General features: G+C 46.2%; 1 protein-coding gene across 1 annotated transcript; it reads left to right on the top strand.

The window, feature by feature from the left end:
• The first annotated feature begins 1,143 nt into the window (after positions 1 to 1,143).
• Positions 1,144 to 13,318, top strand: ACCSL (1-aminocyclopropane-1-carboxylate synthase homolog (inactive) like). The gene is made up of 14 exons (XM_050758880.1): positions 1,144 to 1,831; positions 3,712 to 3,771; positions 4,189 to 4,259; positions 4,660 to 4,729; positions 4,979 to 5,045; positions 5,994 to 6,091; positions 6,325 to 6,402; positions 6,749 to 6,849; positions 8,432 to 8,521; positions 9,268 to 9,313; positions 9,413 to 9,554; positions 11,566 to 11,708; positions 11,795 to 11,948; positions 13,086 to 13,318. The coding sequence occupies exons 1-14, from the start codon at positions 1,262 to 1,264 to the stop codon at positions 13,166 to 13,168; spliced, it is 1,773 nt and encodes a 590-aa protein (XP_050614837.1). The 5' UTR covers positions 1,144 to 1,261; the 3' UTR covers positions 13,169 to 13,318.
• The last annotated feature ends 2,273 nt before the right edge of the window (positions 13,319 to 15,591 follow it).

Raw genomic sequence — 15,591 nt, 5'->3', positions numbered from 1 at the left:
GGGCATAGATGTAGATTTTTAGAAAAAAGGGTCTTGGTGTCTTGGGATATGAGGATTGTTTTAAAGAAGTAGCGGCAGGTGTTGGCCTCAAGCTTTCCTACCTCCTGGGATCTTGCTATCTGATTTACTGATTCTTTGAGGCTTTAAGGAGGTATTTTTTGGTCTTGTTCAGTATTTAACTTGTTTTCAGAAGTAAGGCTAATCCTAATCGTTGGAAGTATGTTGCAATAAGCCATAATCGTGCCACTGCACTTCAGTCTGAGTGACAGAGCAAGAGCCACTCCCTCCAAAAAAAAAAAAAAAAAAAAAAAAAGGAAAATTTGCTAAGTATAGTCCCAGGAACTTGCTAGAAATGAGGATTCGCAGGTCTCACCCCAGACACACTGACTCAAAATTCAGGGGTGAGGTCTCACCATCTGTTTCCTACCATGCCCTCCAGGTGATTACTGAAGGACTTGGTAATGGATTTCAAAGTTTGAGAGCCATGTACCTAGCCCATAGTTACAGGTGATGGAAGCCTAAGGCAGCTGTCACAGTGAGTAGGTGGAAGGCATTTGCAGGAAGCCAAGTGAGGATAGAGAAACTGAGGAATCTAAAGGCTTTGAGTATCTGGTATGGCCAACCTGGAGAACAACAGGCAAAAAGCAGGGCTGATGTTCTTGAACAGGGCTTGGCAAACCTTTTCTGTAAAGGACCAGACAGTTAATATTTTAGGCTCCGTGGACCATATGGTCTCTGTCACGTGGTCTCTGTCATGACTATTAAACTCTGCCATTGTAATACGAAAGCAGCCATAATCAAGACATAAATAAATGAATGGGGCTGTGTTTCAATAAAACTATCTACAAAAATAAGTGGCAGGCCAGATTTGGCCCTCAAGCATTTAGTTTATTCTAGCAGAATGTTTTACTCAGTGGGTAGTGATGGTGATTGTTTTTGAGCAGTAGAAACCCTTTTTTCCTATTTAACCAAACAAAGCAGGAACTGCTCAGGTTGAAGAACAGGGTGGAGAATCCAGAACCTCCTTGTTCATATCCCCTGCTCTTCCTCAGAACACATTCTATTGAATGCCATTGAAGTAGAGCACTCAGTGTCTAGGCTGGGGGCCACGTACTCATTGCCCTAATGAGTAGGTAACTCTTCATGAACCAATCTCTTGGTCATATAACCAAGGTATGGAAGTAAGAAGAACCAGTTTGAGATCTGTTCTGTCTCCATCCGTTCCTGGAACTGAGGGTCCAGGAGATCCTCCTTTGTTCCAATGTCAATGGTCTCTTTCTCTGTAGGTGCCAGGCAGCCTGCAGAGGCCAGTAAAGATACCTGGAGTATGAGTCATTGGTCAGACACCCTTCCTGTGCCCTCCGGCCAGAGGAGAGACCAGGTCCCCAGAGACCACAGCATCTATCCCCAGCTGCTGGAGATAACACTGCACTTGCGGCAGGCCATGAGGGAGCACTTCGTGCAGCTGACGAGCAGACAGGGCCCGTCACTGGAGGAAAGGAAGCACACACAGGCCATCCGTGAGAAGGAAGCCCTTCTGAGTTGCTTAATATGCCGGATGATCAACCTCCTACAGTCTGAGGCTGCAAGTGACCTGGAGCTCCAAGTGCCTCTTCCTTCTGAGGACTCTAGGGGTGATGTCAGATACGGGGAGAGGGCCCAACTGTCTGGACAGCCTGATCCAGTTCCCCAACTGAGTGACTGTGAAGCTGCCTTTGTCAGTCGTGACCTATCCAACCGTGGGATTGACATCTCTGTCTTCTATCAGTCAAGCTTCCAGGACTACAATGCCTACCAAAAAGATAAATATCATAAGGACAAGAACACCTTGGTGAGAATTTGGGGTGGGGGGTGGGCAGCATCCTCACGGGCTCCAGTCACTTGGATTTACTGAGTCCTGGGCCAAGTGTTGTATGTGCTCTCATTCTTTATAGCCTTATGAAATGGGCACTCTTGTCATCTTGAAGATAAGGGAGTAATTGCAGAAATAAAGTGACAATGCCCCAGAAAGTTGGAAAACTCCCTCCACCCCCAAATCCTTCCCTCTCCCTAAATCCCAGCTCTTAATTATTAGGAGTTGGCCCCTGTGGTCACAGGGGCAAATGAGCCTGCCATTATAGAACTTAGTATAGTGATGAATGGAGTCAGCAACTGGGGCACAGACATTAATAATCTTCCCAAGGCCGGGCGCGGTGGCTCAAGCCTGTAATCCTAGCACTTTGGGAGGCCGAGACAGGCGGATCGCGAGGTCAGGAGATCGAGACCATCCTGGCTAACACGGTGAAACCCCGTCTCTACTAAAAAAGATACAAAAAAACTAGCCGGGCGAGGTGGTGGGCGCCTGTAGTCCCAGCTACTCGGGAGGCTGAGGCAGGAGAATGGTGTAAACCTGGGAGGTGGAGCTTGCAGTGAGCTGAGATCTGGCCACTGCACTCCAGCCTGGGCGACAGAGCGAGACTCTGTCTCAAAAAAAAACAAAACAAAACAAAAAAAAATCTTCCCAAGAGCACGAAAGGGATGCCCACTTCAGGTGGTCTGGGAAGATGTTTTAAAGGCTGAATCTGCCAGCCATGTGGTGATGGTCATGGCAATGACCCTCCAGGCAGGAGGAACAGCACAGGTAAAACCTTCAAGATGTGAAGGGCTAGGAGTGATTGGGAAAGGAGGTCCAGTGGCCAGAGTAGGGACCACTGGTGCTGTGGCAGGAGGTGTGAACAGAGGTGGATGGGAGATGTTAAGATGTTACCCTAAGGGACCGGGCGTGGTGGCTCACACCTGTAATCCCAGCACTTTGGGAGGCCAAGGTTGGTGGATTGCTCAAGTCCAGGAATTCGAGACGAGCCTGGGCAACATGGTGAAACCTCATCTCTACAAAAAATACAAAAACTAGCTAGGCGTGGTGGCACACACCTAGAGCCCCAACTATCTGGGAAGCTGAGGTGGGAGGATCACTTGACCCCGGTGGGTGGAGGTTGCAGTGAGCTGAGATCATGCCACTGCACTCCAGCCTGGGTGACAGAGTGGACAGAGTAGGACCCTAGCTCAAAAAAAAAAAAAAAAAAAAAAAAAAAAGGCATGTTACCCTAAGGGCGATGGGGAACTGATGAAAGGCTTCCAGCAAAGGGGGTCCTTAGCAGTAGCTCTCCAACCAGAGGGTGGAGGGCAACATTAGCTATACCTTCCCCTTCTGTTCTTTCCATTCTCCCGTAATAACTTCGAAGGTCCTAATGTGTAAGGAGAAGTAGCAGAGGTAGGTGCCAGGTGGGGCCTTGGGGATTAAGGGTCCAGGGTCAGGAGTCAGGTAGGTAGAGTTCTACCTATCACCCAAGGTCACATGGCTAGTAAGTTATTCAACTTTTCTAAACTTCACTCTTTAAATTGGAGTATATAGAACCTTCTTCTCAGGAATTGAGACAACTCACGTGAAACACTTGGTCTAGTGTCTGGCACATAATAAGAACTCAATGACTGGTCGATAGGACATAACTTATTTATGTGGCTCTAAGGGGGAAATTTGCAAGCTGTACTATTTTGGGTTCATAGAAAGCTTTCCTAACGTATAAAGTTGTCAAATTTGGATTGAATTGCCTCGGGGGCAGTGAGATCTCCATTTGAGCTAATCTGAGATGAATATTTCTTAGCGTGTTTCAAGGGATCTATATAGGGTGGAGCAAGAGGACTGACCTGATCTTGGATTCCTTCCATCTCCAGGGCTTCATTAACCTTGGCACCAGTGAGAACAAGCTCTGCATGGATCTGATGACTGAAAGAGTAAGGATGTTCTGGGCTATGTTGGGACCTGCCCCCTCCCCCAGCGTGCTCCTCAGCTGTGGTGGATACAGGGGTGAGACATAGGAGCTTGGAAGAAGAGTGAAGAAATAGCTTCTAGAATAGCACATTTAACCTCCTGGCCTTGCTGACTGTCCAGAGGTATTCTCTGATTAGGTATATGGTGGGAAGGTTGCTATGGGAACCTCTGGGTCAAATACTTCCCAGTGAGGTATCTACTTGTGTAATTTATGACAAGATGGTAGCCTCCATTCATAAAGGAGCACTCAGTATGTATACCCGTACCCTTTCTAGGCGGTCATGTATGTGGAGGGCAAACACTCTTGTATGAACTAGGAGTAGGATGAGGCCTCTTGGACTTTCCTGGCCTACCTGTTTTCATGTTCTATTTGTCAACAGTTGCAAGAAAGGGACATGAACTGCATTGAGGACGCCTTGCTGCAGTACCCTGATTGGAGAGGGCAGCCGTTGTAAGTGACTTTCAGATTTAGGGTCTCTTGGTCCCACAGGCAGCTGTCCTTATCCAGAAGGAGGATTCAAGGCACCAAATTCCTGGTTGGTTACCTCCCTGTCTCTTTGGGTGATAACGTCTAGAAAATGCCTAGAGCAAAACGTCATCAGGAGGCAGCCTGGTATAGTAGGAAGGGTTATTCCTGGTATAGTAGGAATAATTCAAAAGGCCCGAGTTCTTGTGCCAACTCTCACTTATTGTCTGTGTGACTTGGGGAGTTGATGGTCTCAGTCAGTAGCCCTGTGATATGAGGTTGGACTGGGTAGCAAAGGTCCCTATTAGGCTGGACAATGGCCATCCAGACCATGAGCGAGGAAAGGGGCTCAGGAACCACAAGGTCTCTCTGGGTCTGTTTACAGCCTGCGGGAAGAAGTGGCCCGGTTCCTGACCTACTACTGCAGGGCACCTACCCAACTTGATCCAGAAAACGTGAGTCAGTTTCCCAGCCTTGCTGCCACCCTGGTGGAGGGCTATATTCTTGGAGGATGCTCTGCCCTTTCTAGGGGGTACAAGGAGAATCAGTAGAGACTCTCAGGGGCCAGGGCAGTGTGAAGGCCAATGTGTCCCAGCTGAGGAGGTTCCCTGTGCCTGTTCCGCCCAGGAGGATGGAGAAAGCATGGCTACCCCTTCTCACATAGGTATTGGTTTTGACTTCTGCCTCTCATGTGTCATCTTCAGGTGGTGGTTCTAAATGGCTGCTGCTCTGTCTTCTCTGCCCTGGCCATGGTTCTGTGTGATCCAGGCGGTAAGTCAGTGGGCTCTGCTTTCCCTCTCAATGAAATACTAGCAACATGGGTAGGAACACACAGGCACTGGACTTTGAGGAAGAAGAGCATCCTGACTCAAGGCCTTTTCCCCACAGTGGTGGGCCTTTTCCCACACTGACTAGGTTATCTTCCTATTTCTGCGGGAGCAAGGGGTTTGGATTCTCCATTTAATGGAAGAGAGACATGATGGACCTCAAGGAGGTATGCCCCAGGAATGACGATGGGGGCCTACCTACTATGTTCATGGCTGGGCTTTTGGGCTCAGCTGCAATACAGAGAGCCATGGCAACGGGCTCAGACAATATAGATTTCTTATCTCTTCAGAAAAAGGTTAATTAGCCCTGGACCAAACAAGGTCGAGTGGACTGTTCTCAACCTCCCCTGTAACAATGCTTAAGCAAGAGGCTCCAATGTTAAAGAGCTCTGGATGCATCAAAAGAAGTGGTTAAGATAGTCCCTTTCATGCAAAGGAGCTTCTCTTAACTCATCAGTAAGGCCAAATGGATGGGAAGAAAAGAAAGTGAGATCCCCAGGTCCAAACAAGGAGCCCTCCTTGCACATGGACCTTGACCTCTGATATTTGGCCTGGATCAGTTGAGACTTTCCTAATAACCATTGCTCCATCTGCTAGTGAGCCTTGCTTAACTTGTGCCCTGGATTCTGAGTTATTCAATGATATTCTTCCCTCTTCTTCTCTAATATACCTGCAAAGAAGAAACTAGAGTTTTGTTTCCCCCAGTGATGTCTATAATAATGGATAACTTTCATAGCACCTGAACCTAAGAACATTAATCCCCAGGTAGAAAGGATCGTGAAACTGACTTTTTTTTTTTTTTTTTGGTCAACAGCTTTGCTAGTTTGGGGAGCCTGGCAACAGGCTCTGATTGGGAGACTTTGAAATGATGGCTCTGTCTCTCTGTTTCCAGAGGCCTTCCTGGTCCCTGCTCCCTTCTATGGTGGCTTTGCCTTTAGCTCCCGCCTGTATGCAAAGGTTGAGTTGATTCCTGTCTACCTGGAGAGTGAGGTCTGAATGGGGCCCCTTCCCTGCTCCATACATCTAGACAATGGACTGTTCTGGGGACACTTAAAGGGGTAGAGGGGCTTGCTTTCTACCCATCTAAGTGGTTGGGTAGGGGTGGAGAAGGCACGTGGACTGGCACTCTGGTATGAAGGCAGAGGATTATCTGGGGCTTATGGGAATGAGGAATCAAGGCTTAGACTTTAAGAGACACTTCTCACATAATGTTTCTCTTCCAGGTCACTGTTACAAACACCCAACCTTTCCAGCTCACTGTGGACAAGTTAGAGGAAGCCCTGCTTGAAGCTAGGTTTGAGGTAAAGAGGGAACCATATTTTTAGGATGGCCACTGCTGGTCCTGAAAGGGGTTTGAGTATTGAAACTCTGGTGCTGCTTGTTCACCAAGACCTGGTGGGCTGTCCTTAGTTGGAAGAGACAGTGAATGATCCAGGGGTGTGTCCCTCTGGATCCCTGAGTCCTATGGGGATGTTATAGCAGCCCCAGACTTCCTTCCTGTTCCCCCTCTTTGGGCAGTAGAGTAGTTGCTGCTTCAAGACCCTACCTAGGCCTTTTAGGGTGCCTGACCCATAAAAGATCCTTGGCTGAATTTAGGGTAGATGCAAAGGACTTGTATTCACTCAGTTATATTTGGGTTTTTCTTAGGGGAAAAAGGTCCGAGGCCTTGTGCTAATCAACCCTCAGAATCCTGTGGGTGACATCTACTCCCCAGACTCGCTAATGAAATACCTGGAATTTGCCAAGAGGTATGAGTTCCACCCCTTGAGACTAGGTAATTCCTTGAAAGTATTCCCGTCACTTATAGTCAAGTAGTCAAGAGCCAGATCTAGTGGCACATGCCTGTAATCCCAGCACTTTGGGACGCCGAGGCAGTGGATCACTTGAGGTCAGGAGTTTGAGAACAGCCTGGCCAACAGAGGGAAACCTTGTCTCCACTAAAAATACAAAATTAGCCACGCATGGTGGTGGGCACCTACAATCCCAGCTACTTGGGAGGCTGAGACATGAGAATTGCTTGAGCCGGGGAGGAGGAGGTTGCAGTGAGCCGAGATCGTGCTCTAGCCTAGGCAACAGAGTGAGACTTTGTCTCAAAAAGTAATTTACCCTAAATATTCTCACTATACACCATACTTTGCAGAGTTATATAAAACTAACTGAAATTAAAATGAAGGAAAACGCAATCACATACTTACCACTTCAAATTTTTGCCATTTCCTTTCTAGCCTCAGCCTATGTATTGACATTTACATAACAGTCAAAATATAGTTTTGTTTTCTGAGAAATATGTCACTTAAAAATATATAATTTGTTACTTTTCTACTTAAGCTTAAGTACTTTCTCCCAGCATCCATTTCGGAAGCCACTTGGGCTGGAGTGCCGGGGAAGACACTCTCAGACCTTGTGGGATGAAGACGTGTTCCTACAGAGCTTCACGTTCCTTTCTAAGAGCAAGTTAACCTTAGTTTTCTCTGGAGTCCTGAAATAGTCCTATTACTTAAGGCAGATAACCTTCCATTTTCCATAAGAAACAGACTTAGTCAAACTTCACGACTAACCCAGACCAATGAATGGTGCAGCTTGGGGTCAGGAGGAAAAATGCTAGAGGGGGTAGGCAAGAATTGGATAGAATGGGTTCACCTTCCAGCTATAGCACCTGCTAATTGACTTTACAGCTAAGAGCCTTAGTTTCTTTTTTTCTTTTTCTTTTTCTTTTTTTGAGACAGTCACGCTCTGTCACCAATACACCCAGCTAATCTTTGTATTTTTAGTAGAGACAGGGTTTCACCATGTTGTCCAGGCTGGTCTTGAACTCCTGACCTCATGATCCACCCGCCTCGGCCTCCCAAAGTGCTGGGATTACAGGCATGAGCCACGGTGGCCAGCCCGCCTTAGTTTCTTCATCTGAAATGGAGATGACAGTAGTGACGATTGTTGGGAGAATGAACGAGGCACATAAGCAGTTAGGAGCTCCTGACTCTACCAGTTAAAAATTATCGGGGCTACCCAACCTCTTCCCATAGTCTCTGCTTGATGGTTGAATGGTTAGCTAAGGTTAGACAATATGTTCTCAACGTGTCTTTTGGTTCCTGTTCCTTCTCATTACCCCCAAGCTAGGTCCAAGGGTCCCTTCTGGTGTACCACCCCATCTACCTTACTATGCCCCTTGGAGGGTCAGATGGGCTGCTGGGGCAGTAGGAATGCATGATCTATGCCCAGAGAACACTACAAAAGACATGACTTAAGATTACAAAGATGCTTGTAAAAAGCATGCTAAGAAAAAAGGCTAGAGATAAGCTAGACCTTATTCTTCTTTCATCTAATCTACAGGTATAACCTACATGTGATCATAGATGAGATTTATATGCTGTCTGTGTTTGATGAATCCATCACATTCCACAGTGTTCTGAGCATGAAAAGGTGAGTTGGTCTCAGCTGGAGTTGGGAACGAGAACCACAAGCTTCTTGTTTTGCAGGGTGAGTTTATGTGACATGAACTTAACTCAGTTCCTAGCACATAGCCAGTTAACTGCTCACAGGGGCTGTGAATGCAATCAAAGCATCATCTTTCCCCCTAAATGTCTTCTAGTCTATATGCCATTTTGTATACAATAATTTGAGGTCAAGGTAGAAAGTCTACCGTCAAAGGTCAAAATAAAGTCTCATAAAATGCCAGGGTAGGAGCTTCTTGATAAGTAGAGCACAGGGAAAGAAAAAGGAGGCAGAACCTTCTGAAGGGTAGTATCTGGCCCTAGAGATGGGATTGCAGCATTCAAAGCAAGGGAATGAAATGCCTGGCACAAGGAACAGCTTCACCAAAGATGGAGCAGTAAGAAATATTCAGGCATGTTCTAGAAATGATGGTGACCCACATCTGAAGAGCCAACTGCCAGGAAGGTAGCTTTGGCCAAGCTGTAGGAGAGCCACATGTCAGGCTGAAGGCCCTAGACTTCATTCAGTGGGCACTTCGGTTCTGTTCCCTCTAGGTCTTCAGGGATACCTTGTGTTGACTTCCTGGCTTAACTGGGACAACTGTTTCTTGAACGTTGGGCCCTATAGGCCCTGCTGTCTAGGAAGAACCTCAAGTCCACTTTCCTCTCGTATACCCCAAATATTCATCAACTATTTCTCTATAACCTTAGTTATTTTTTCCATTTCTTCTTCAGTTTGCCTGATCGCAACAGGACCCATGTGATCTGGGGTACCAGTAAGGTGAGTCATTGCTTTCTCTCCTGGGCTAGCGAAGGAGGAGGAACCGGGAATAGAAGGGAGACAAAACACTTGTTCCTGTTCCTACTTTTCTTCCTCTAGGATTTTGGCATCTCTGGTTTCCGCTTTGGTGCTCTGTATACCCACAACAAGGAGGTGGTCTCTGCTGTGAGTGCCTTTGGCTACCTCCACAGTATTTCTGGCATTGCACAGCACAAGCTGTGTCAACTGCTCCAGAACACAGGTACTGAGCTCTAGCACAGGCCAGCATGTTGGCTGGATGTCATGGCAATGGGGAGTTCTTGGATTTGCTTGGGTCTCTGATGTGCCCTTAATATACTGAGACCCTATGTGCTGTCTCAGATTTAACTGTGGTAAGACATGAAGTTTGAAGGAGGGCAAGATAGGGCAGATAACACAGCAGGATATAGACAGAAGATGGAGGTGCTGTTTTAAAACACAGGACGAGGCCAGGTGTGGTGGCTCACATGTGTAATCCCAGCACTTTGGGAGGCCAAGGTGGGCAGATCACTTGAGGTCGGGAGTTTGAGACCAGCCTGGCCAACAAGGTGAAACTCGGTCTTTACTAAAAATGCAAAATTAGCCAGGCGCGGTGGCGCACGCCTGTAATCCCAGCTACTTTGGGGGCTGAGGCAGGAGAATCTCTTGAATGCAGGAGGCAGAGGTCGCAGTGAGCTGAGATCGTGCCATTGCACTCCAGTCTCGGTAGAAAAAGTGAAACTCTGTCTCAGAAAACAAAAACAAAAACAAAAAACCACAGGATGAGCTTAATTTCTGGATGTCTGGTAGCTTGTGTTCTGCCTAGAGGTGGGATGGCTAATCCTACTTTAAGTTGTAAAGGTAGGAACTTCAGAAATTAATCTTTATGTGAATATAGATTTTCTGTCCCCAAAACTGTTTGCTTTAGACAAAGATTATAAAACCAGAAACAAAACAAACACCCTGACTCTTCTAATACAACATAATTTCATCTTCCAAGGTGGCCAAAGGAGAGCTGCCATTTGGGCAAGTTGGTGTGGCTAGGCCTGTGGCACCTGGATTCATCATCCCCTCACTTGGATCTCAAGTGAATGCTGGCCTCAGAAGGGACTTTCGCCTTTAAAGCCATGGCCCAAGCTTAGAGACTCATTTTTTTTACTTCCCTGTAATAGAACAGATACAAAGCTGGAAGTTTTAATTCATAGCTGGGATATAATGAAACAAACGAATATCATTATATTTGCTGGTTTAGAAAACAATTTGCTTTCAGGTCTGGGACGGGAGAGAGGTAGACAGGAGCAATCCAACTGAATGCTTCCATAGATATCAAGACCTTTGATACTTGGCAGAAACCAGATCCCAGCCCCTTGAACGCTGGTCCTCAATCTTGGATGGACATGGGAGTTTCCCAGGGAGCTTAAATACTGACATGTGTGTTCCATCTTCAAAGATCCTGATATAGCCTGAGCTATATCAGATATATAGTCTGAGCATCAGGGCTTCTAATAGTTCCCCAAGTGGTTCTGTTCTATGAATGCTGAGGGCGATTGGCCAAGAGCATCCCCGGGCACACATATATTCCTTCAACTCCATTGTATGAGACTCAAATTCGGGTGGTAGGAGCTGTGAGTCCCTGCTGCTTGCCCAGTTAACAACAGCAGCATCAACCCCTATTAGGGGATTGACTCCTTGCCTCAGGGCTGTGAACTCAGAGAACTTTCCTACTAGACCTTTGAGAAGCCCAGTGTCTTTACCAGAGCCTTAGATAAGAGGTGGGTGTATTGGGTGTGGACACCATTAGCTCAAATATGCTACAGTTAGTCTTAGAAATAGCTTGTGGGGTGCAGTGGTTAACACCTAAAATCCCAGGACTTTGGAAGGCCAAGGCAGATGGATCACTTGAGGCCAGGAGTTTGAGACCAGCCTGGCCAACATGGTGAAACGCCGTCTCTACTAAAAATACAAAAATTAGCTGGGTGTGGTGGCGTATGCCTGTAGTCCCAGTTACTTGGGAGGCTGAGACATGAGAATCGCTTGAGCCAAGGAGGTGGAGATTGCAGTGTGCCGAGATTGTGCCATTGCACTCTAGCCTGGGTGACAGAGGGCGACTCTGGGGTTTTTTTTGTTTTTGTTTTTAAACAAACAAAACAAAAAAACAAACTTGCATGAAGCCCAGGAAGGAAGCATTTGGGAAGGAACTCTCGGTAGATTTCTGTAGTAGTATCTATGACAATGTTTTTCCTCTACCCATCCAGAATGGATTGACAAAGTGTACCTACCCACCAATTGCTACCGGCTCCGGGAAGCTCACAAGTACATCACTGCCAAGCTGAAGGCATTGGAGATCCCCTTTCACAACAGCAGCTCTGGCCTCTATGTCTGGATCAACTTGAAAAAGGTGTGTTCTGGGAATCAGGACAGGTGTTCTTGGGCAGACCTGCCCGCTGGGTCTTGGGCTCAGCTCTGTTCCTGTGCCCTCCCTAGTACCTGGATCCCTGTACATTTGAAGAAGAACGGCTCCTCTATTGCCGCTTCCTGGACAACAAGCTGTTGTTATCCCGTGGCAAAGCCTACATGTGTAAGGAGCCAGGCTGGTTCTGCCTCATCTTTGCAGATGAGCTCCCCCGGCTAAAATTGGGTGAGTGGAGCTGGCCTCCCAGTCCTTTAAAGATGCCCCATCAACTTAATATCTCAATCTTCTCCCCATCCTTAAACATCCTATAGATCTAGCCCTTTACTCACTGTTTCCATGTCTATCTTTAGTTAAGTGCTTTTGCAAACAAGAACTGATATGTACCGCAAGCACCTATCTATTCATTACCCATTTGGGGTATCTATTCTGTGACTGCCATTGAGTGAGGCATTGGGACAACAAGCTAAAGAGTACTATTCTGAGGCCGGGCACAGTGTCTTATGCCTGTAATCCCAGCACTTTGGGAGGCTGAGGCAGGCAAATCACGAGGTCAGGAGTTCGAGACCAGCCTGGCCAGCATGGTGAAACCCCGTCTCTACTAAAAATACAAAAAATTAGCCAGGCATGGTGGTGTGCGCCTGTAGTCCCAGCTACTCGGGGGTGCTGAGGCAGAAGAATTGCTTGAACGTGGGAGGTAGAGGTTGCAGTAAGCTGAGATTGCACCACTGCACTCCAGCCTGGGCGACAGAGTGAGACTCCATTAAAAAAAAAACACAAACAAACAAACAAAAACAAAAAAAGTAGTACTCTGCCCTTGTGGGGCTGCCAGGCTAGTAAGTGAGATGGATAGGCAGGTGACCATGGAAGTCCCTGTATGCCATACTAGAGAGTTTAGATTCTCCTCTGAGGTTATAGAGAATAGGACATTCGTGTGAACATTTATTTATTGCATTCCACTACATGCCAGATGCTGTTCTACCTGCTGGGAATATAGCAGTGAATCGTTCATTTTCATGAAGGGTTTTGTTGCAGAATTCTTTTGAGCTAGCACAGAAGATAGGCTGAGTGCAGAGACACTAGAGGCAAATAGAAATCCTAATGAGGCCAAGGCCATAAGCCCCAGAGTACAGGCTTTGATACGAGATATTGAGATGTCTCGCAGGCTGACATAACAATGATATTCAAAAAGAAATCAGGGATGTAACATGTAGACTTGGAAACCCATCCCAAAGATGGGAGGGCTGAAGTTCAGGATCCCTGAATGAGAGGCTTTTATGGTTGACCATGACCTGGATCTGTCTGGGACCCACCTGCAAACCCACTAAATCACTATTGCTCTCTGTCCCCATTTGGACCCTCTAGCCATGCGTCGGTTCTGTGACGTGCTGGAGGAGCAGAAGGAGGCTTGGATAGTGAAGCAGTTGGAGGATGCAATGAGGGAGTAGGCCGTCTGCCTCCCAACCAGCAGTTCCAGCCCGTCACTTGCTCAGGGACCCACTAATGTCAGCCTCTGGTCCAGAAGTCCAGGGTGTCTTTTTGTCAGTGTTGTGATGGAGAAAATGGTGGGCTCCTCCAGGAAGATCTCATCTGACCCAGTCGTCACCCTCCTTAAGCTGAGTGTCTGCTGTCTTTGGAAGCTTTCCATCTTTTTAGTCTTTGCTATCCATTATATATGCAACATGTTTTTATTGGGGTTGGGGTAGAAAGACCTAGAGACACCTAGAGAAATAAAGGAAGTTCTCTGGGCCCCTATTTAGATGGTTTATTTTTATATTCAGTACCTAATAAATTCTATACTTTTAAATTCTAGGCTCATCTTATTTTCTTGCTTATATTCTTCATAATCATCTTTGGAAGCCAGATGATTTTCTGTCCTCTTTGATTTTTAAATTCTAAGGCAGGTTCCATGTAAAGAATACTGTCTAGAGCAGGCAAGAAAAAGAAAGAAGTCATCCTTAACTGATGGGCCATTTTCCAGGTGTTGGACACAATGTTCTATAAGATTCTTATGAAATCACATCTACTACCACATGAGCTACTAAGAGGCAGGTGGGAGTATAATTGCAGGTATTCCTGCTTCCAAATACTAGAGTTTGCTCTACTTTTACCTTCCCAAAAGGCTTTTAAAGTCTCTTGTTGGGTACGGTGGCTCAAGCCTGTAATCCCAGCACTTTGGGAGGCTGAGGCCAGAGAATGGCTTGAGGCCAGGTGTTCGAGACCAGCCTGGGCAACTGAGACCCTGTCTCTACCAAAAATAAAATTAGCTGGGTGTGGTGATGTGTGCCTCTAGTCCAAGCTATTCAGGAGGCTGAGCTGGGGGGCTCACTTAAGTCCAGGAGGTCAAGCCTGCAGTGGACCATGATCGTGCCACTGCACTCCAGCCTGGTGATAGAGTAAGACCCTGTCTCAAAAAAAAAAAAAAAAAAAGTCTGATAAACTTGGTGTCTTAGTCCCTTTTTGATGTGAAAATATCACAAAGTGGATAGCTTAGAAACAAATCTTTCTCACAGTTCTGAAGGCTGGAAAGGCCAAGTTCAAGGCCCTGGCAGATTTGGCATCTGGTGAGGGTCCCATCTTCCCAGTATCACCTCATGTGGCAGAGGGGTGACAGGTCTCCCTCCGCCTTCATGACCTAATCACCTTTCAAAGGGCTCACCTTCTGATACCATCACCTTGGGGGTTAGGATTTCACATATGAATGTTGTGGAGACACATTCAGTCCCTAGCATCTGGGGTTGTCCATTTCCATTCCTAGTGTTTTCAGCTGTTCAAATCACACCACCCATCAGTTTCTCTGCAAAGCCCTTGCATATCAGAGCACTGATGCTGTGACGTGGGCAGAGAAGGGACTACTACCATTTTATGGATGAAGAAAGAGCTCACAGTACCAACTGGTGACTTTAGTCACTTGGATTTGTGGCCGTACTTGCTCCGAATCCAAATTTGTTTACCTTCATTGTCAGTTTGCTTGTGTTGTTGTTGTTGTTGGGACAGAGTCTCAGTCGCCCAGGTTGGAGTGCAGTGGCGCAATCTCAGCTCACTGCAACCTCTGCCACTGGTTCAGCGATTCTCCTGCCTCTGCCTCCTGAGCAGCTGGGACTACAGGCATGCGCCATCTCGCCCAGCTAATTTTTATATCTTTAGTACAGACAGGGTTTTACCATGTTGGCTGGGCTGGTCTCAAACTCCTGACCTCAAGTGATCCACCTGCCTCGGCCTCCCAAAGTGTTGGGATTACAAGCTGAGCCACCGCTCCTGACTGATACTGTTCTTTTATTAAAAAAAAACTCTAGTATAATATTGAATAAAAGTGGTTGAGAGGACAGCTTGCCTTGTTCTCAGTCTTAGCAGCATCGAGTGCAATCTTCTGCTGTTGAGTATGTTACTGTATTTTCATTCTGCCCCTTATCCAACAAAGTTTCCTTCTATTACTAGTTTGCTGGGAGTTTTACCATGTATGAGGGTTCAATGTTGTTAGATGTTTTCAATCTGCATCTATAGAGATATGATTTTTCTCTTATCAGTGTGGTAAATTACATTGATTTCTTAATGTTAAAGCAACTTCACATTCTGCAATAAACCCTGTTTGGTCATAATGCATTGTCCTTTTACATACCACTGACTTTGGTTTGCTATTTTAAGAATTTTACATTCAAGAGAGACATCATTCTATATATATATATTTGTAATCAATTGTTAGTTTCAATATCATGATTAATACTGGTTTCATAGATGTTTGTGAAACTGTGCTTTCCTCAATTTTCTAGAAGTTTGTGTCCAAAAACTTCTTCAACCTTTACATGTTTGGTTGAATTCAGCTTTAAAACCATAAGGGCCTGGAGTTTTTTTTTTGTTTTGTTTGTTTTTT

The sequence above is a fragment of the Macaca thibetana genome, chromosome 14 (genome assembly GCF_024542745.1).
Source record: "Macaca thibetana thibetana isolate TM-01 chromosome 14, ASM2454274v1, whole genome shotgun sequence".
Classification (NCBI taxonomy): Eukaryota; Metazoa; Chordata; class Mammalia; order Primates; family Cercopithecidae; genus Macaca; species Macaca thibetana.
The sequence above is the reverse complement of the archived record's forward strand: the minus strand, read 5'-3'. Positions and strand labels throughout refer to the sequence as shown.

Coding starts and splice junctions, on each gene's coding strand:
- ACCSL (XM_050758880.1), top strand. CDS start 1,262: ATGTCAATGGTCTCTTTCTCTGTAGGTGCCAGGCAGCCTGCAGAGGCC. Junction 6,092..6,324: donor CTGTCTACCTGGAGAGTGAG/GTCTGAATGGGG, acceptor TTTCTCTTCCAG/GTCACTGTTACAAACACCCA. Junction 9,555..11,565: donor TCAACTGCTCCAGAACACAG/GTACTGAGCTCT, acceptor CTACCCATCCAG/AATGGATTGACAAAGTGTAC.